This window comes from Dothidotthia symphoricarpi, assembly GCF_010015815.1.
Source record: "Dothidotthia symphoricarpi CBS 119687 unplaced genomic scaffold P153scaffold_5, whole genome shotgun sequence".
In the NCBI taxonomy this organism is placed as follows: Eukaryota; Fungi; Ascomycota; class Dothideomycetes; order Pleosporales; family Dothidotthiaceae; genus Dothidotthia; species Dothidotthia symphoricarpi.
In genome coordinates this window covers 561,253-579,143 of record NW_022985012.1, presented here as the reverse complement: position 1 = coordinate 579,143, position 17,891 = coordinate 561,253, and the positions used below count along the sequence as shown (strand labels likewise).

Genomic DNA, 17,891 nt, shown 5'->3' with positions numbered 1-17,891 from the left:
ACATCAAACGCCATCTTCACACCCGTACCGTCAAGTTCAACATAATCACCGACTAAAAACCGTGACTACCACCAAATGCCCCTATCAACCCACCCCCCTACCTCTCACCAACCTCAACCCCCACACACCAAGCACCATGAAACCCCTCACACCGCTCATCCTGTACACACTCTCCACCACCACCAACCCAACCATCAACGTATCCTCAAAAACCCCTACCTTCATAACATCTATCGTAACGGCGACAACCCCCCAGACATCAGTACATACCATATCAAACACCCCAGCACCACCGAACAAGGAGACAAACAGCATCATCCCCGGCACTCTATTGAACTCACATAACGAACCCAAACCCCCCGAACTCTTCCCCGGCAATACATGCATCTACACAACCCTCCCCCTCCCCGCGCACACACTGACAGAGTTCTGTGCGAACGTTTATGCAAAGAAACCGTACCGAGGGCGGTTGGGTGTACAGATCCTAGGCCGTGAAACGGATGTGCTCGTCAGCGAGGAGAACGCTGTGGATGTTTGTGGGAGGTCTGCGGATAGTGGACTAACAGACGAGGAGAGCGAAGGTGGGGATGGGGAGGTGTATATCGGGTTCCACGTCCCCTGGCCTGTGGTAGAGGAGCAGGAACACAAGGGCGAGCCATGGGTGGAAGGTTGCGCATATCCAGTTATGCTCCTGGTAAGTCGGGAGGATGCGGTGGGGGTGTGTTGTGCGGATATCGAAGGTGCTACTCATGTTGTGGAGTTGTCGGTTCGGATGCAAGCTGCTACGACGACGCAGAACTTGTGTCTTGCTTCGTTGGCGGGACGCTCGTGTTTCTCGTCAGTCTTGAGTACGACTATGATGGCGCATCCTTCGACTACAAGGCAACACTTTCCCCTTCCAACCTTACCCTCCACCCCAGTTCAAAAATACTCATCACCCACAACCCCGGCAGCACAAGGCGACGACGATCAACATCTAACCTCATCTACATCTACATCCACAGAAGAGCAGAGCTCTTCCCAAGAAAAGCACGTCAGTGTAGTTTGGGGCAGAGTAACGCACACCCCGATGGCGTGGACCGTGTATTTGGGGTGGGTGATGTTTGGGATGCAGATTGTGGGTGGGATGTGGCAGTTTGGCAGGCACTTGAGGGGCGATTGGAGGGTGGGGAGGTGGTTTGTTTTGTGAGTGTATGTGTGGGAGGAGGTGGTTTTAGGACTCGAGTTGCGATCTGATGAATTGGGTGTGGAGTTGTGAAGCCTTCCAATTTCTGTTTTCAAATACCGAAAGTACAATCGGCTGGATATTCTTACTCTGCCGTCTTCCGTTAGAGTCCGAGTTGAGGTGAACATGGTAGAGCTGAGATGTTGTTGATATTCAAGTAAAGCTATGCTGATGCGATGCTGTGCGTGTATAAACCGTCTAGTGTGGGTATCATGCCGAACCTGCTCAATCCCATTTCCAGGTTCAATTTAGCAGAATTCTTGCATCCTCTTTGTTGATCATGACCTCCTCGCCTTCCCACGAATACTTCCGCCGAACGAGTTCAAACACGATCAAGCCAGCGCTTGTACTCGGCACCTGCCGAATGGTGCCCATGACGAAGCCTTTGTAGAGGTATCTTCTCCACCCACCAGCTCTCTTGGCTAGTATCTTGCACTGGGCAAAGGTCTCCTCATAGGCGTGGTAGTATCGGCGCATGATTTGCGAAGGCTTGTTCTCTTGGAGTGCCTGGAAGTCGAGGGCTTCCAGGCGGCGGTAGTGTACCTCTTGGATCTCGGTGAGGGGATGTTGAATGAGTTGCGAGGTGATGGACGCAGATATGCCTGCCAAGAGGAGAAATGCAGGCTCCAAGGCGAAATGGGGCTTGATGACAGGCCGGTCATCGTCGTCGCCGTGGTACTGAGCGCCTTTCTCGACTAGGGCGTCACGCGTCCGACTGCCGTAGTAATGGGTGACGTATTCGTAATATGCTTGACTCTTGACAGTCTCAAAGGTTCCGAAGAAGACTGCGGCGCCGAAAGCGTCTTTGAAGAGACTCAGAGTCCAGCCTGCGAATATGCCCTGTAGACCGAGAGAACGCAGCTTGTGGCCTGCAAAATGCCACATGGTCTTGTATCTGCCATCGAGGATGTCGGCGGTGCGGAAGCGGGTTTGCAGGGCATCGAAGGGTGCGGCAACGATAGACTGAAACCCGCCTGCTATCAGGCCAGCAGTGAAGGTGACTGACGGAGATGGTGGGGGGTAGATGCGCTTGGTCTGGTAGGAGGAGGGTTCATGCAGCGAGGAGAGGCTGTGGAGGTAGGCCGTGTAGAGGACTGCACCGATGCTGTTCAGGATCAGCGCTGGCGTGCTTTGTGCGTGTGAAGCGCATACCAAGTGTTGGCCATCAACGGCGGTAGCACCTGGTTCGGTATGAAGGCCCATCCTTTCGTGCGTATGGCATGCGCCAGGACGGCAGGCGTAGTCATCCTCCACGACCAGCTTGCGTTGGCAGCGACATAAGGATTGATGGCCCTCGCATAGCCCATGTAGTCGATGCGACCGCGGAAAAAGGCCTTGACAGGGGCTCGAAAGTAAAAGGCGACCATGCGAGCAGCTACGGCACGCATACCAGCGGCCTGCACACCCGTCGCGGGCGCCTTGTTGGGCTGCTGCGGGCTGTCGGGCGATGTATCACTGCGGCCATGGCTGCGAGTGGAAGTGCGAGTGCGAGTGGGAGTTGGTGTGGGCGTGGGCGAGGGGGCGGGAGAGACTCCAGCGCGCACACTGGAGCCGGTCGTCATCGCATAGCTGGGTGAGAGAAAGCTGCAGACCCATGGGTGAGGGGCTGCTGTGCTAAGAGGTGAAGGTGGATGCAAGTGGTGTCTAGTGCGAGGCGCGTCGACGCGACGCCTTGGCATCCGTAACCTGAGAGCTGTCGCGACTTTTCTCACTCCTCACTCTTTGTCTCCGGCTTCCCTCGCCGCCGTCAACCCGCTCCAGGCCTCTACGCGCCTCCTCCCACCACCATGGCCGATGAAATCGTCATCGACAAGCAGCTCTTCCACGAGCGCCTGAGCAACTTTGTCGCAAAGTGGAAGACGGACAAGCGCTCAGGCGACTCCATCTTCCAGGGCGCAAGCTCGATCGCAACTGTCGTGGGCAAGCAGAGCGACCCAGGCATCTACCTCAAGCCCGCCGCCTTCCAAGTGAGTTTGCAGCAGCGAGAGAATGCGCATAGGAGGCTAACCACACGATTCCATAGTTGTGGTTGTTAGGCTACGAGTTCCCGTCGACTCTGCTTATTATTACGCCCGACCTGCTCCAAATCGTCACAACCAAGAAGAAGGGTGCGTACCAGAAGCCTGCCTAGATAAAGGACCAACATGCGGCTAACACGGGTGACGCAGCTTCGTACTTGGAGCCGCTCAAGGGTGGCAAGGTGCCCGTTGAGATTCTCGTTCGCGGAAAGGACGCCGATGAGAACAAGAAGCAGTTCCAGACATGCTTGGACACGCTCAAGAAGGCGGGCAAGAAGGTCGCCGTGCTTAAGAAGGACCACTCGGCTGGAGCCTTTGCCGAGGAGTGGAAGGCTGCGCTACAGGAGGCTGCCATCAAGGAGGAGGACCAGGTCGACCTGGCGCCTGTTCTCTCCAACGCCGCCTTGTCTGTCAAGGACGAGAAGGAGCTTGTGAGTTGGCTGTATTCCCTGTGAATGTGCAAAACACCTCTAACCCGTTTACAGCGCATCATCCGCGATGCTTCCCGAGCCTCCAGCGCCCTCATGACCAACTACTTCGTCGAGGAAATGTCCGACATCCTTGACACGGAAAAGAAGGTCACCCACCGAACCCTCGCCGACAAAGTCTCCAACAAAATCGATGACACCAAGTTCTTTGAGAAGCAAAAGGTGTCCAAGGCCTTTGACAGTGTTCAACTTGACTGGTGCCTGCAGCCCACGGTACAGAGTGGTGGAACCTACGATCTCAAATTCGCCTCCGAGCCCGACGACAGCAACCTGCACGCAGGTGTCATCATCTCCTCGCTTGGTCTCCGTTACCAAACATACGGCGCCATGGTCGGCCGGACATATATGGTTGGCCCCAACAAGGAGCAAGAGAACGCCTACAAACTGCTATTGGCCATCCACGAACTCGTCATCAAGTCCATCAAGGATGGCGTAGTGGCAAAGGACGTATACAGCAAGGCTCTGGCCCACCTGAAGTCGAAGAAGCCAGAATACGAGAAGAACTTTGTCAAAAACGTAGGATACGGTATCGGTACCGAGAACAAAGACAACACGCTTCTTCTCAGCGGCAAGAACCTGCGCGTTCTGAAGGATGGCATGACATTGGTCGTCCAGACAGGTTTCCAGGACCTGGAAAATGGCAAGCCGCAGGATAAGAAGAGCAAGAGCTACTCACTTGTTCTGACGGACACTGTTCGCGTTGGGCAGGGAGACTGTGCAGTCTTCACTAAGGACACAGCTTCCGATCTGGATGCCATCTCCTTCTTCTTCAACGACGAGGAAGAAGAGGAGGCGAAGCCCAAAGTAAAGAAAGAGCGTGCTCCCGCTATTGCGCAAACCAACATCACCAAGACTCGTACACGACACGAGCGAACGACCAATCAAGATGCAGAGAAGGAAGAACAGCGGCGACAACATCAAAAAGAGTTGCATGCCAAGAAGCAGCAGGAGGGCCTGGAAGAGTACGGCGAGGATGCGAAGGCTCTCAACGGTACCGAGGAGAAGAAGTTCAAAAAGTTCGAGTCGTACAAGCGCGATAACATGTTGCCTACTTCAGTCGCCAAGTTGGAGATTGTTGTGGACAAGAAGGCCTTGACTGTCCTTCTTCCCATCATGGGTCGGCCCGTACCATTCCACATCAACACAATCAAGAACGCCTCTCACACTCCCGAGGCCGACTTCACATCACTCCGTATCAACTTCCTCTCCCCAGGTCAGGGTGTCGGCAGGAAAGACGATCAACCTTTCGAAGATCCCAATGCACACTTTATTCGTAGTCTGACCTTCCGCTCACACGACATTGATCGCATCGACCAGATTACGAAAGATATTACGGATTTGAAGAAGGACGTCGTCAGACGCGAGACGGAGAAGAAGCAACTGGAGGATGTCGTGGAGCAAGACAAGCTCATCCTTCTGAAGAGTCAGTATATACCACTGTCAGATTGTACCCTATGCTAACAAACAACAGCCCGAAAGCCCTTCATGCTCGATCTTATCTTCATCCGACCTGCACTCGACGGCAAGCGTATTCCCGGAAGCGTCGAGATTCACCAGAACGGTCTGCGCTACGTCCACGGTGCCAACGGCTCCAAGGTCGAGATTCTGTTTAGCAACATGAAGCATCTGTTTTTCCAGCCTTCGCAACACGAGCTGATCGTCATCATCCACGTCCACCTCAAAAACCCCATCATGCTCGGCAAGAAGAAGACCAAGGACATTCAATTTGTCCGTGAAGCCACAGAAATGCAGTTTGACGAGACAGGTAACCGCAAGCGTCGACACAAGTTCGGCGACGAGGAGGAGTTTGAGCAGGAACAGGAAGAGCGCAGGCGGCGAGCAGCTCTCGACAAGGAGTTCAAGAACTTCGCCGAGAAGATCGCAGACGCTGCGCGGAACGAGAACGTCAGCGTCGACATTCCTTACCGTGAACTTGGTTTCAACGGTGTGCCATCGCGCTCATCGGTGCTCGTGCAGCCCACCACAGACTGCTTGGTACAACTCACTGAACCTCCGTTCACCTGCCTTACACTCTCCGAGATTGAAATCGTTCACCTCGAACGTGTACAGTTTGGCCTGCGAAACTTCGATATGGTCGTTGTTTTCAAGGACTACAACCGTCCTCCCGTACACATCAACACCATCCCTGTCGAATCGCTGGATCCGGTCAAGGATTGGCTAGACTCCGTCGACATCCCCTTCAGCGAGGGACCACTCAACTTGAACTGGGCCACCATCATGAAGACGGTCACGTCAGACCCGCATTCCTTCTTCGCTGACGGCGGTTGGTCGTTCTTGGCCACCGACTCCGACGACGAGGACGGCCAGGAGGAGGAGGAAGAATCTGCATTTGAGGTCTCGGAGTCTGAGCTCGCCATCTCGGATGAGTCGTCCGAGGAGAGCGACTTTGACGAGAACGCATCCGACGAGATGAGTGACGAGGGGTCCGAGGATGATTTCTCCGAGGGCGAGTCGTGGGATGAACTGGACAAGAAGGCGGCCAAGAAGGACAAGGAGACGGCGCAAGACGAAGATGAGGATGACGGGAAAGCAAAGAAGAGGAAGCGCTGAACTGACACCGTGCCGGATGAATAGTCTAGGCATATTGCCGGTACAGCGCGCGCATGCGGTCTTGGCCATATTTGGATTATCTTCCGGGCAAGTCACTTGGTTTGCTTTCTCTTTTTTTCCTGCTTTTTGCACTGCTTCATGTAATATCGGGCACGAGTCGGACTCTGAGATGCGGGCTGTGATACCGGATTCAAGTCGGGCTTTGGCGTTTGACACACTTTTTTACAAAATGATTGGTACTTTAAGTTCGCAAATATGTGCTACCGCTTCGAACTAGCTCGTCTTTTGGGCTCTGTGATGTTGGCAGCAGTTCAATCTCTCCAGGATGAATCAGGACTGCGATCAAGAAGTGTCTATCTATCAGTTAATCCTGCTACATGCCCACCGCAAAAGCACAGCCTCTTCCCATCATCCACGAACAGCCGATTGACTTCAATGGCAGCCCATTTCCAGCGCCTCCCGTTAAAATCATGATGAACCTCTACTCCATTATATCTATACCGACCTCCATCTCCCCGTGGCAGGATCAAGCAGGATTATACCCCTTACTCCACTCCGTACAATCCAGATCCAACAAACTCGTATCCAGATTCCTGCACGTCACCAGACTCGACCCGTTAATAGTCCGAATATCCACATTCTCCGCGACAATGCCCGAGCAGGTATCCGGGCTCGAGCAGACAAGGTGGCCAACAAGGGGCGCAAAGACACGATTCGAGCGCCCGCGGATATTGCGGAATGTGATATCCGTAATATTGAGTTTAGACTAGTAGTTTTCACGTCAGCCAAGAACGGCGAAAGAAGGACGGGGACGCGCCAAAAAAAAACTAAAAAACTTACAGGATGCTTGAAACACTCCTCCTCATCATCCTGCCCATAGCATTGCGTAATCGTCAGCCCGTAGTCGACGTTATCCAGAAACATGCCGTCGTACGTCACATTGCGGACTAGCCCGCGTCCGCCGCCGCCGGACAGATTGTCTGATTTCTCGGAGAAGGAATCGGGCCAGACTTTTATGCGCGCGCCTTCGGACGAGTTGAACATGCTGATGTTGCGCACGAGGATGTTTTGCACGTAGTCGATGCGCGCGGGGTATTGGCCTAGGCTGCCGACGGAGATGCCGTGTGAGCCGTTGCAGTGCAGGTTTTGGACGAGGATGTTTGTGGAGTTGGGCTTGAAGGATACGCAGTCTGTGGGAGTTAGTTAGTCGTGGGTTGGGGGATGGGGGATGGAGAAAGGGGGAGGGAGACGGGGGACGACATACCATCTCCATTTGTGATTGTCGAGTTCTCTATGACTATACTGTCGGACCGGTAGATGTCCCAGCCATCCGTGTTTTTCTCAAAATTCCCGTTGTTGCTGGTGGAGAAGAGGTCCAGGCCGGAATACACCACGTCGGTGGAGTTTATGACGACGTTGTGCCAGAAAGGTGAGTCCCATAGTTTGATGTTGCTTATGCTTCCGCTGTCAAGTCCTACGATGGCGAATAGGACTGGACGCTTGATCTTGCTGTCTTTCGCGCGTCCGTCGTACCACGCCTGGCCGTTACCGTTCACTTCTCCCCCACCGAAGACATTGACGTCTTTTCCGCCCAGCATGAAGAATGAAGTAGCGTTCTGGTACTGCAGGTCGAAGGCGTTGGCCTGCCAGTAGGTCAGGTTGTCCGTAAAGGAGAGACGACCTTGGATATCGAGATCGACCGCGGAGAGACCGGTGAGGTCTAGCGGAGAAGCGATCGTGTATGTGAAATCCTCTCCGAAAATAACATGGCCGCCATGATTGCACTCCTGAACTGCTTGGATGATGTTTTCGGCATCATCAGTCTCGAGGTCGTTGTAAGATGCGGCTACACACGTTCTGTTGCGAGATGGCGATGACTCGGCGTGGTGAGGACGAGGGCTTCGTAAGGTCTCAAGAAATGTCTCGGTTACTGTGGCCGAGGACACCAGGGGAGACAAAAGTAGCAGTGCACCTAACACTGAAGTTGTATGAGCCAACATATTGAAGACGAAACTTAAAATATTTGATGGCCCGACAGATCACCAAGCCCATTCCCCGGGCTCTGGGTTCGTATCTATTATACGCCATGCCCAGAGATTCGTCCCCACGATCTCCCGGTAGTAGATGGTAGTCTCTCCGTCCGTAGGATCTATCATTGCCACTTTTTAGAGCCCTGGCGTCGCGGGGTCAGGTCAACAATCGTGTTTAAGCTTTTTGGAGTATCCACAAAAGTTTATGCTTTTCGGCGTTTCGGAGGAGACATACGCACTGGGGTAGTGTACCCCATGGGGTAGCGAATCTTGTGGGGGTTAGCATGTCCAGATCCCGGCCGTGGAGGTTGATAGATCGTGACATTGTCCTTGAGAGTTGATTCAAGTGCGAAGAGAAACCGTTCGCTGGAAGTTATTTGTAGACTGCATGCATGCAGTATATGATATAATCGAGAAATCCATAAGTAGCCATACGCGCATGGTGGATGCGATAATGCTGGGATTGTGAGGTCGAGTCGTCTTCGGCAACGGAATCGACACGATTTGATGTAGGATCCTGGACGGACTCCACATTGTTCCACCAATCGTCAGTCAAGGGCTCTTCAGGCCCATGGTGTCCATGCATGGGCTTTAGATGAACCTGCTGGAGACAGATCTTTGGGCCTGCGACGATATACTCGAGCCATCGGAGTGTGTAGCATGGATGGAGAGATGCATACATAGGTACAGTTGTTGATGTTGCTTTTGGCTCGCGTGTTCCCGAGCAAGGATTGGCGCTTAGCTTCGCTTCCACTGTTCCTCCAGCCAGACGTCATCTTTGCTGAGCATTCTTCTGTATTAAGAAACGGAACTCCTGTTGTCGCGGGAAAAAGATGCTATCACTACAGTCAAAACCAGATCGCTCGCCTTGAGAGAATCACGTAAAACCAAGAAGCACAACATCTGTAGATGCGATATCGGCTCCGATATTTATGCCTGAATGCCAAAACTGGGACTGCCTTTATCGCTTCCACCCTCACTCCTGTTAGATACATACGACACTCTGTCTCCCGCACTATGGATTCTCCGCTCCCCATTAAGCTGGCAATCCTCGACGACTATCATAACATTGCATTACATCACTTCTCTCACATTGACAGCTCAAAGATCGATATAACAGTCTTCCACGATACCCTCCCCGCCTACTCGCACCCTAAAACCACCAATGCCGACTCCAAAGCTCTCGTCAACCGCCTCAAGCCCTTCTCAGCTCTTTCCACGATGCGCGAGCGTACCGCGTTCCCAGGCGAGCTCCTCCGACAGCTTCCCAATCTCAAAGTCATCTTCGCGACAGGGGCCAAGTTCGAGAGCTGGGATTTGGATGTAATGAAGGAGCTGGGCATCAAAGTTTGTGCCGCGCCAGGAAAGGGAAGGACAGACGGTCGAGGCAGACAGTCTCCACGGTCCTTACCGGTCAAGAAGGGTGGTGGACATCCTACGACGCAACATGTTTGGGCGCTTATACTGGCTTTGGCGCGGAACGTGGCCGCTGATGACGCTGTCGTGAAGGGGAAACACAATTCTGCGGCATGGCAGACAGAACTTGCGATTGGCTTGCAGGGAAAGACTCTGGGCCTTGTTGGTCTCGGAAGAATTGGTTCGCATGTGGCAAGAGTGGGTGTGTTAGCGTTTGGAATGAAGGTCGTCTGTTGGAGCGCGAACCTGACACAAGAGAAAGCGGACCAGCTGGCAGAGGAGGTGGGTCTACCAGTCAGAGGAGGAGGTATGGCTGGTGACGACGAGAAGACGTTCAAGGTAACGAGCAAGAAAGAACTGTTCGAGACGTCTGATGTGATCAGCGTGCACTATGTGCTCAGCGAGCGATCCAGAGCTATCGTAAGTGCACAGGAACTACGCTGGATGAAATCCTCCGGACTTCTGGTCAATACATCTCGAGGTCCGCTTGTTGATGAAGCTGCGCTTCTGGATACACTTAGGAACGGTCGGATACGAGGGGCTGCTTTGGATGTCTTTGACATTGAGCCGTTACCGGCGGACAGTCCCTGGCGGACAGAAGACTGGGACGATCCATCTAAGAGTAGAGTGTTGTTGACTCCGCACATGGGATATGTGGAAGAGGGGACATTGACAACATGGTATGAAGAGACAGCAGAGAACGTGGAAAGACTTGTCGAAAGCAAAGAGCTGTTGCATTTGATCATGTAACAACTACTCTCAACATTTCGGATCACAACAAGGTACGCCAAAGTCAAAATGAGATCAGTCCACCGGAGAAAGGAGAGGGTATATTAAATGCTATAGATATAATGGTCAAAAGTTGGTATCATCACGCGAAACACTCGACCCCCACTCTTCATCGGTGACATGGAAACTACGCTCAACCATAATTTGTAATCCGTCATTTGCATTGCTCTGAGCACTCTGCCAGTTTATATCCATCTCGCTTCCACGGTCGTTTCTGTTGTCGTCGACAGCGTGGCTCGGCCAGTCTGGCGACCCGTTACGGTCGGTGGTTTTTCGTAGCGACTCTTCGTCCGAGTGCCTTGTTTCCGCTACAATAGACATTTTGTACATGCCGAAATCATTCTGACTTGGTTTTGGACGACTGCTAACATTTACGCTGTCTGCAGGTGTAGATTTACCGTATGGCTTTTGGCTTGGAAGTGTGAGGTTTCCAAATTTCTGAACGATCAATTGGAATAGAGGACGGAGAGCTGCAAGACTGCCTGCTGTGATGCTCAGACCTTGTTCGACGGTCGACCATATCGCAATGTCGAGTGTGGCCCCTAGATAAGTCAGTTCAAACTCATTCACGAGACGGACATACAGATAACTTACACAAAAAGTCTGGTGACCCGATCTCGGTAAGAAACGGCAATCGAGCTGTCACTGCTGCACTCGCGCTGACAGAACTATGAGCTTTGAACGCACGTCGAGGATGGACTACTCACATGACTCCCATGGTAAGAAGTGGTATCAGGGCGATTTTAGTTCCCCGTTTCAATTGCAGGTTGTAAACAACAAAGGCTGGCAGTACAGCGAAAACTAGATCCGAGATGATAGTGCAGACGCTGTAAATGAAGGCAAGAGCAATGACAACATCCATATTGACACAAGTGCCGTCCTGAGTCTTGTCCCAGAAGTATGAGACTGGGTAGCATTGAAAGACCGTGACGAAGAAGAAGGTCAACCCGGCTACGACTGTGGTGCCCATAGCCGCGTAAACAATCAAGATGTGGATCCTGTTGGTAAGGATTCGAAGGAGAAAGCACCCAATCGATATTTTGGTCAGAACTGTCGAGGTGCAGTAGCCGAGATAGCAGTACCACCAACAGTTCTTCGCGGTTTGGATGCCTTCGGTGGATAGATCACTATGATGTCGGCCAGTTCCATCTACTCTGGTCAGCATGATCGGCTTCCCACAACCGAGAAATACTCACAGTGTACTCCGACCATGGAAGAGGAAGCATACAAAACGAAGACCAGCTACTATGTGGTTAGCACACTTGACTTTCGTTTACCAAAGAACACTCACAGTCGCGAGGACCATCAGCCAATCGTCGAGTCCAAAAACCTTTACCATCCTGACGCGAACAAAGCATCTCATAATGTTCGACACCACTGCCATGACCACGAAGGCGATATCAACAGCAAGAAGCTGGGGCCCTCGGTTTGGAATCATCGTGTCCGTCGGTATGGAAACCTATCCGTAGGAGTAAAAAGCGATTCCAGAGCAGCTCTCTCGTTCGAGGGATGACCCGTATGCTTATGTACAACCTTACCTATGTTGAGCTGACATGTGGGTCTTCGCAGGCATAGGTATTGGACTGACATGTTCTACTTAGCGTATGAACAAGAACTAGTGACATGCTGCTGCACAAACAGTCTGGATCGTTCACGCCATGCCTGCATCCGGGGCTTGCGAAGCACTAGTCCCAGGAACATGTTGATGTGACGTTGAATGTAACTAATCAAGGCGTGCCACAATGTAATTCCCCTGCATGAAAACATTTCCCCGGTGAACAAATGACATTCATGATTCGTGCATGACGTTCTAAGTAGGCAGGCGTTTTGAAAATCGGCTTGTTTGGGCGGGAAGCGTACGCGGCACGCGGTATGGCGCATTGACACTTGATCACTCCATACTAAATCGTTGAAATCAGGGAGGCGCTTTTCGTGAACCCTAGCGCAAACCATACATGCTGTTCGTGTCTGGGCTTGGCCCGCGTGGGGTTTCTGGCTATATTGAAGTCCAAGGAACGCTGGTAATTTTCCAGCCGAGAAGTTGCATTGTGGTGGCACAAGTCAACTTCGCATGCACTTACGCTCATCACTGCCGCTCACCATATCCTACCCCAGTATCGACTTCCAAATAGAGAGCCCATGGAAGATATCCATGCTGGCGTGACCCTTCCAGACCTTGCGGACGGGTCTCCGGTGTCAACAAATCAAAGTGGGATGTGAAACGCCCGGACTCACCTACAGAATGCAACTAATCACAGCTCTACATTAGCTAGATCTCATTATAACCTTATCCGCCCGGCTTCGCCTGCCGAATTTAAGCTACGGGACAAAGAAGCTTCGATCCGCCTCTAATCGAGGCAAAATACTCGACCGGCCGTCTGATGTTGCATTCGACGATCATTGCTGTAGTACGTGATTTTATGGAGGCAGAGCACACTTTGGTGACGATATGCTGTGTCTACAAGAGAAGCCAACGGAATGTCCATCAATGCAAAACAGTGTAACAAAGAGATGGACCTTCAAGAGTTGGATAAAGGACGACCCGAGCGGCCGGAGTCGGCTTTTGGGCAAGGGCCACATCTCTAACTCAATCTGTGCTAGATTATTTCTCCGGCTTTCCGATACACGGGATAGGCGACTCTGAACCCTCCCACCCACGATACAACCGCCATTGCGCAAGCTTACTGCCGGAAACCTCACTTACGTGGTCAATTGTGTGTTTCTGTTGATACCATCATTCAACACGTTGGCGGAATTCCACCGGCTGCCATCAATCAGTTTTTCTCAGATTCTGGCCTGCTTTTCTGGAAGGCCTGTCTAGAACCGTTTATCTGCTGCATTTCAAACAGGGTCGCGTTTTTTACTTATAATTCTGCTTCGATCTTGTTTTAAACTGTACCTGCGAAAGGTACTCAACCAGTGTCGACACGATACGAGTGGGATCGCGTGCAATTGAGGCAGTTTCTAAAGCTCTAGCCTAGTTGAGAAACACGTCGCCAGAGAGCACCGTGTTGTCATCAACATTTGACGAACCATCCTCAAGAAGATATACCAATCGCGCAACAATATGCGGGTCATATACAGTTTATCAGTTCTTCTCTTCTCGTCTCCTTCCACACTCAGCGTTTTTGCTTCAGAACAACAGCCTTTTGAATTTGGAGAGATGTCTGCACCACAATACACCCTGCCTCCGCTCCCATACGCATACGATGTTAGTCCACATTCTATCGCGCTACACCGCTCGAGTCATACTCACTTTTCCAGGCATTGGAACCACACATTTCAGCCCAGATCATGGAGCTCCACCATAGCAAGCATCACCAAACATACATCACGAACTTGAACGGGCTCCTCAAGTCTCAAGCCGAAGCTATTCACGCCTCCGATATCACGTCTCAGGTCGCTGTGCAACAAGGCATCAAGTTTAATGCTGGCGGACATATCAACCATTCACTCTTCTGGCAGAACCTCGCACCTGCTGCCTCCCTAGAAGCAAAGAGTTCTTCTGCTCCAGAGCTCAGCAAGCAGATTGAGGCGGTCTGGGGCGATGTGGAGAAGTTCAAGGAGGCCTTCAACGCAGCTTTGCTTAGCATCCAAGGAAGCGGATGGGGCTGGCTCGTCAAGGTTGAGACCGGAAAGGAGCAAAGACTTGCTATTGTGACAACCAAAGACCAGGATCCCGTGGTGGGCAAAGGCGAAGTCCCAGTGTTTGGAGTCGACATGTGGGAGCACGCATACTATCTACAGGTACGCTACACTACTCTGGGTGGACGAGGTTTCATACTGACGTTGGAAAGTATTTGAACGGTAAAGCCGCCTATGTCCAAAACATCTGGAAAGTGATCAACTGGAAGGTTGCAGAGGATCGCTACCTCGGTTCTCGTGCGGATGCGTTCAAGGTACTCAAGGCATCTATCTGAGCTCTTAGCATGTATCACGAGTCAATGAAAAGCGTGTGTTGCGCTCACCTAAGACTTTGACTTCGATTCGAGGTGCCTAAACATTTTGGAGTACCATAATGTCTTTAGTGTATAGACCAAGCACGTGCTTGGCCAATCGGATGCCCTCCTGAAACATGCTCAAAGCAACTCATTAACCCTCAAAACCTCAAACTCTTCATTCGCACAAGAAACAACCCGTCATTTCCAGTATTCTTCAAAAGGTGATCCTCGCGTCAGAACTGGCCTGGCAAAACTGTGCTATACTCATCTTCCTATTGTACACTCTTGCTACTCATCTCGATCCTTGTCATCTTGCGATACTCAACCCCAATACTCCTTGCACGCCATCATCAACTCAGCTCCTCTATCTCTTTTTCAATATGTGCAACGGCCACTCAACACGCGTCAGTCAGGGAGGCTCTATAGCAGTCCTTCGACCATCACCACAGACCAACCACCTGACGTCCGACGACGAAATGCTTCTATTCTTCACCAACCAGTTTGCCTATCCAGGGACAAGTGTCGAGTTTCAATGCTCAAAGGAGAGTTTTGAACAAGACAGGTGTTGGGTTGTTATACAGTATGTCTGCTTTCCCTCGGAACATCGGCAACTACTGACGATTTCGCAAAGTCGAGACGGAGACCTTTCCGCATCTTCGCAGCAAACACAGTCAAATCCGTTGTACTCGTTTTCTCTAGACTCCGACTTTGATTCTTCGATGCAACTGCCCGAGAGGCTGGATCTGGGCGTTGGTGATGTCGGGATCATCGGGCGAAGAGTGTCTGTAATGGCGAGCTCTACAAAAGGACCTTTGACTGTAGCCGAAGGTATCATCGGTTGGAATTGAAGTTGTGGGGGAGGCGTCGGCATATCTAGGTGCGTTGTGGCGTTATGGATGGGCGGATTACCAGGAGCATTTATACATATGGAGTCCAGGATTGATTACCCAACTTAGTCGTACCAATGCTATACGAGCATCACATCGTCAAAATCTATGTCGTGCATCTTTATGACTTCGCCCTGCATAATCCCGTGGACGTATGCTTCACCCAAAAGCTCATATCCGACGTTTCCATCCACGGTGCTCATCGTCTTCCGGACCACAAACGGTACAGCGCCTTTGTCGAAAACCACGATCTCGTCCCCTTCCTGAGCGCCTCTTGGCACTAGTGCGAAGTATCCCTTTGAAGTGATGGCAAATCGTCGCATCTTTAGCGCAGCTCGAAATGCGATCCTTAGATCTTCGAGTATTTTGGCCGGTTTTCGCGTCCTCAGATTATTGAGGGTAAAATGCCCTTCCTGACGACGAGGACTGTAACTTTGGCCTGGCATTGACGGCATCATCCCTGTGGTGGAATCCAGGATCAGACTGAACACTTCACTGTGCTCAGCAGAAGGTGACGCGGTGCCAGAACCGTCGCGTCCGGCTAGGAGTGTTTGCCAGAAGGCGTCATAGATGGAAATCTTGGGCTTTGGATATCCTTTCTCCTGATACTTAGGTGTGATCAACTTGATGTAAGACGCCCACTCCTGGTTCTCTGTTCGTGGTTCGTCAATACCCAGAATTGGGTTCTGGCTCACACATCCGAGCGTGGCTATACTATCAACAATCTTTCCAGATAAGGTTATTCGTTTCTTGTCTTCGCTCACGTCGACCTTGTACGATAATTTGTTGTAGAACCTTTCCCCGTTCTTGAATTTCCCTCCGGCGTCGTATAAAGCCCATGTCTTGGTAAAGTATCCCAATGTCTCTGTGACGCGAGGCATACTCCAGTCAGGAACCCATGAAGGCTGAAGTGGGACCTCGTGGTCCACGCAGCTGAGACTTTCTAACAGGTTCATATGCAACGTAGACAAGCTGGCTTGGTGATATATCTCTCGAGACGTCACATCGTCCGAGTAATCCGGAAGGATATCCGTTATAGCCATACCCAACACGCCATAAATCTTGTCCTTTAGATTAGTCGCGTCGGCATAGCGTGTTGAGACGAGGATACCCATGAGATGCGTGGGACCATGCGTCTTGAAGTGTAGGCGCTCCGACTGGAGTGAAATGATCACTGAACCAGCTGAAGGCGTCCGCGATTTCGCGACAGATGTGGTAGGGTATTCACAATCGAGAGCGTTGTTTTCCACCAACCACTTCAGAACACCGGACTCTTGTAATTGGAAGCACCAGGCCGCAATGTCCTCCCAATCTGCTTCAGCCTTGCCCCACTTGACATACAACTTACGAGACAAAATGGCCTCCTGAATCGTCCACAATCGAGAAAACCACGGTGTTCGTAGGAACTGCCGAATCTCCCACCAAGAGCGATCCAGAGCTGGTGGGAAGAACAACCTCTCGAAATCATTAGGTGTTATGTCCCCATCAGTCATTTGCAATCTCGAATACACAGTTTCCATCACGTCGAACGCAAGTGTGGGGTCGAAGTCTTCACCATCGCCCAACCAAATAACAGTGTTCGTGGCGTGCGTATAAATCAACCCCATCAGTGGAATCTGTTGTTCCTTTTCTTGTCTATCTGTTTGGTTTATGCAAATTTGGTCGATCCATAGGAAGACGCTATGTTCTGTCGTTCTCAAATGATGCAGCGCACTAGCGAGACTGCTTGTAATCTTGAGGTTTCCATGTCTGAGATGTATGGTTTGGTCAAACACAGGCGCGCCCCAGGTGTAGCTAAGTGCCGTGTACCACATAGGCTCTCCTGTGGCCAGCACCACGGCGTGATTCGAATTCCTCTGGTATGTTAAATTATTGTTACTCCGGTATGTTACGTTATTGTTACTCGGCCAAAGTTGCCTACTAGGATAGGCGAAGTCGATGCTAGCCACATGAAGATCACCCTGAAGCAGGGAACCTGGTTTGGCAGGATAAAGCTCCAAAATACGGATTTCGCCGTTAAGAAGAGGGTGATAGATCGACAGGGGAGTAACTTGTTGCGATGATTGTTCGCTCTCCTGACACTTCTTCTCGGCGACGAATGCATGCAACACCTCTCGATCTTGCTCGTCGAGGCACCCGAGTGCACCGGCAGGCCCATGAACGGTAGCGGCCTGGAAGATGGACGCCTTCTCAAGGACACTCTCTTCCCATGACAAGAAGCAAGTGCAGATGTCTGAATCCAGCCTCGTTGGTCAGCTTCTTCATTCTATACATGTCAGACTGTATGATAAGAATGAATATACCTGCGTAATTCACCGCATGTGCACATGTTTCCGCATGACGGAGAGACCCATTTGTCTTTTTGCTGGCCATCATGGGATGCGGATTGCGTAGATGTGACGGACTCGTGTCAGTTTGAAGTCCAGTTGGGCTCGCATGATGATGGACAGGGGTCGTCAAACCTCGGTACGTCTTTATGAACTGTCACAAAACCGAGTCACTCAACCCATGCTATATTAGATATCC

The 17,891-nt window shown here is 51.5% G+C and overlaps 9 protein-coding genes across 9 annotated transcripts; 5 read left to right on the top strand and 4 right to left on the bottom strand.

Annotated features, from left to right (window-relative positions):
* Positions 1 to 136: 136 nt before the first annotated feature.
* On the top strand, positions 137 to 1,189 carry P153DRAFT_382934 (uncharacterized protein; the record flags this gene model as incomplete). Its single annotated transcript, XM_033670191.1, has 1 exon — positions 137 to 1,189. One exon carries the CDS (start codon positions 137 to 139, stop codon positions 1,187 to 1,189), a length of 1,053 nt encoding a protein of 350 aa, XP_033526429.1.
* Positions 1,190 to 1,468: 279 nt separating this feature from the next.
* On the bottom strand, positions 1,469 to 2,787 carry P153DRAFT_285408 (mitochondrial carrier; the record flags this gene model as incomplete). Its single annotated transcript, XM_033663396.1, has 2 exons — positions 1,469 to 2,330; positions 2,378 to 2,787. The coding sequence occupies 2 exons, from the start codon at positions 2,785 to 2,787 to the stop codon at positions 1,469 to 1,471; spliced, it is 1,272 nt and encodes a 423-aa protein (XP_033526428.1).
* Positions 2,788 to 2,952: 165 nt separating this feature from the next.
* P153DRAFT_334519 (SPT16-domain-containing protein) lies at positions 2,953 to 6,634 on the top strand. The gene is made up of 5 exons (XM_033665618.1): positions 2,953 to 3,192; positions 3,249 to 3,333; positions 3,394 to 3,674; positions 3,729 to 5,154; positions 5,203 to 6,634. Exons 1-5 carry the CDS (start codon positions 3,013 to 3,015, stop codon positions 6,300 to 6,302), a joined length of 3,072 nt encoding a protein of 1,023 aa, XP_033526427.1. The 5' UTR covers positions 2,953 to 3,012; the 3' UTR covers positions 6,303 to 6,634.
* Positions 6,635 to 6,828: 194 nt separating this feature from the next.
* Positions 6,829 to 8,589, bottom strand: P153DRAFT_373868 (glycoside hydrolase family 28 protein; the record flags this gene model as incomplete). The annotated part of the gene is made up of 4 exons (XM_033669482.1): positions 6,829 to 7,068; positions 7,143 to 7,492; positions 7,567 to 8,274; positions 8,568 to 8,589. 4 exons carry the CDS (start codon positions 8,587 to 8,589, stop codon positions 6,829 to 6,831), a joined length of 1,320 nt encoding a protein of 439 aa, XP_033526426.1.
* Positions 8,590 to 9,067: 478 nt separating this feature from the next.
* P153DRAFT_364489 (D-isomer-specific 2-hydroxyacid dehydrogenase-like protein) lies at positions 9,068 to 10,771 on the top strand. Its single transcript, XM_033667620.1, has 2 exons — positions 9,068 to 10,530; positions 10,595 to 10,771. The coding sequence occupies exon 1, from the start codon at positions 9,350 to 9,352 to the stop codon at positions 10,496 to 10,498; it is 1,149 nt and encodes a 382-aa protein (XP_033526425.1). The 5' UTR covers positions 9,068 to 9,349; the 3' UTR covers positions 10,499 to 10,530; positions 10,595 to 10,771.
* P153DRAFT_364488 (uncharacterized protein) lies at positions 10,556 to 12,320 on the bottom strand. The gene is made up of 5 exons (XM_033667619.1): positions 11,829 to 12,320; positions 11,734 to 11,779; positions 11,245 to 11,686; positions 11,132 to 11,196; positions 10,556 to 11,079 (listed from the first exon to the last, which is right to left on the bottom strand). The coding sequence occupies exons 1-5, from the start codon at positions 11,973 to 11,975 to the stop codon at positions 10,604 to 10,606; spliced, it is 1,176 nt and encodes a 391-aa protein (XP_033526424.1). The 5' UTR covers positions 11,976 to 12,320; the 3' UTR covers positions 10,556 to 10,603.
* A 1,284-nt stretch (positions 12,321 to 13,604) lies between these two features.
* On the top strand, positions 13,605 to 14,457 carry P153DRAFT_354688 (superoxide dismutase mitochondrial precursor; the record flags this gene model as incomplete). Its single annotated transcript, XM_033666519.1, has 3 exons — positions 13,605 to 13,748; positions 13,802 to 14,284; positions 14,335 to 14,457. 3 exons carry the CDS (start codon positions 13,605 to 13,607, stop codon positions 14,455 to 14,457), a joined length of 750 nt encoding a protein of 249 aa, XP_033526423.1.
* Positions 14,458 to 14,658: 201 nt separating this feature from the next.
* On the top strand, positions 14,659 to 15,386 carry P153DRAFT_183354 (uncharacterized protein). The gene is made up of 2 exons (XM_033662385.1): positions 14,659 to 15,058; positions 15,110 to 15,386. The coding sequence occupies exons 1-2, from the start codon at positions 14,859 to 14,861 to the stop codon at positions 15,324 to 15,326; spliced, it is 417 nt and encodes a 138-aa protein (XP_033526422.1). The 5' UTR covers positions 14,659 to 14,858; the 3' UTR covers positions 15,327 to 15,386.
* On the bottom strand, positions 15,386 to 17,759 carry P153DRAFT_183372 (HET-domain-containing protein). Its single transcript, XM_033662386.1, has 2 exons — positions 17,669 to 17,759; positions 15,386 to 17,609 (listed from the first exon to the last, which is right to left on the bottom strand). Exons 1-2 carry the CDS (start codon positions 17,692 to 17,694, stop codon positions 15,446 to 15,448), a joined length of 2,190 nt encoding a protein of 729 aa, XP_033526421.1. The 5' UTR covers positions 17,695 to 17,759; the 3' UTR covers positions 15,386 to 15,445.
* Between the last annotated feature and the right edge of the window lie 132 nt (positions 17,760 to 17,891).

Excerpts from the sequence above, each read along its gene's own strand:
- P153DRAFT_334519 (XM_033665618.1), top strand. The coding sequence starts at position 3,013 with ATGGCCGATGAAATCGTCATCGACAAGCAGCTCTTCCACGAGCGCCTG. Across the intron at positions 3,193-3,248 it reads TCAAGCCCGCCGCCTTCCAA|TTGTGGTTGTTAGGCTACGA; the intron begins GTGAGTTTGCAG and ends ACGATTCCATAG. Across the intron at positions 3,334-3,393 it reads CGTCACAACCAAGAAGAAGG|CTTCGTACTTGGAGCCGCTC; the intron begins GTGCGTACCAGA and ends CGGGTGACGCAG.
- P153DRAFT_364489 (XM_033667620.1), top strand. The coding sequence starts at position 9,350 with ATGGATTCTCCGCTCCCCATTAAGCTGGCAATCCTCGACGACTATCAT.
- P153DRAFT_364488 (XM_033667619.1), bottom strand. The coding sequence starts at position 11,975 with ATGATTCCAAACCGAGGGCCCCAGCTTCTTGCTGTTGATATCGCCTTC. Across the intron at positions 11,780-11,828 it reads GGCTGATGGTCCTCGCGACT|CTGGTCTTCGTTTTGTATGC; the intron begins GTGAGTGTTCTT and ends ACCACATAGTAG. Across the intron at positions 11,197-11,244 it reads CTTCTTACCATGGGAGTCAT|CGCGAGTGCAGCAGTGACAG; the intron begins GTGAGTAGTCCA and ends TAGTTCTGTCAG.
- P153DRAFT_183354 (XM_033662385.1), top strand. The coding sequence starts at position 14,859 with ATGTGCAACGGCCACTCAACACGCGTCAGTCAGGGAGGCTCTATAGCA. Across the intron at positions 15,059-15,109 it reads AGGTGTTGGGTTGTTATACA|TCGAGACGGAGACCTTTCCG; the intron begins GTATGTCTGCTT and ends GATTTCGCAAAG.
- P153DRAFT_183372 (XM_033662386.1), bottom strand. The coding sequence starts at position 17,694 with ATGTGCACATGCGGTGAATTACGCAG. Across the intron at positions 17,610-17,668 it reads ACATGCGGTGAATTACGCAG|GCTGGATTCAGACATCTGCA; the intron begins GTATATTCATTC and ends CTGACCAACGAG.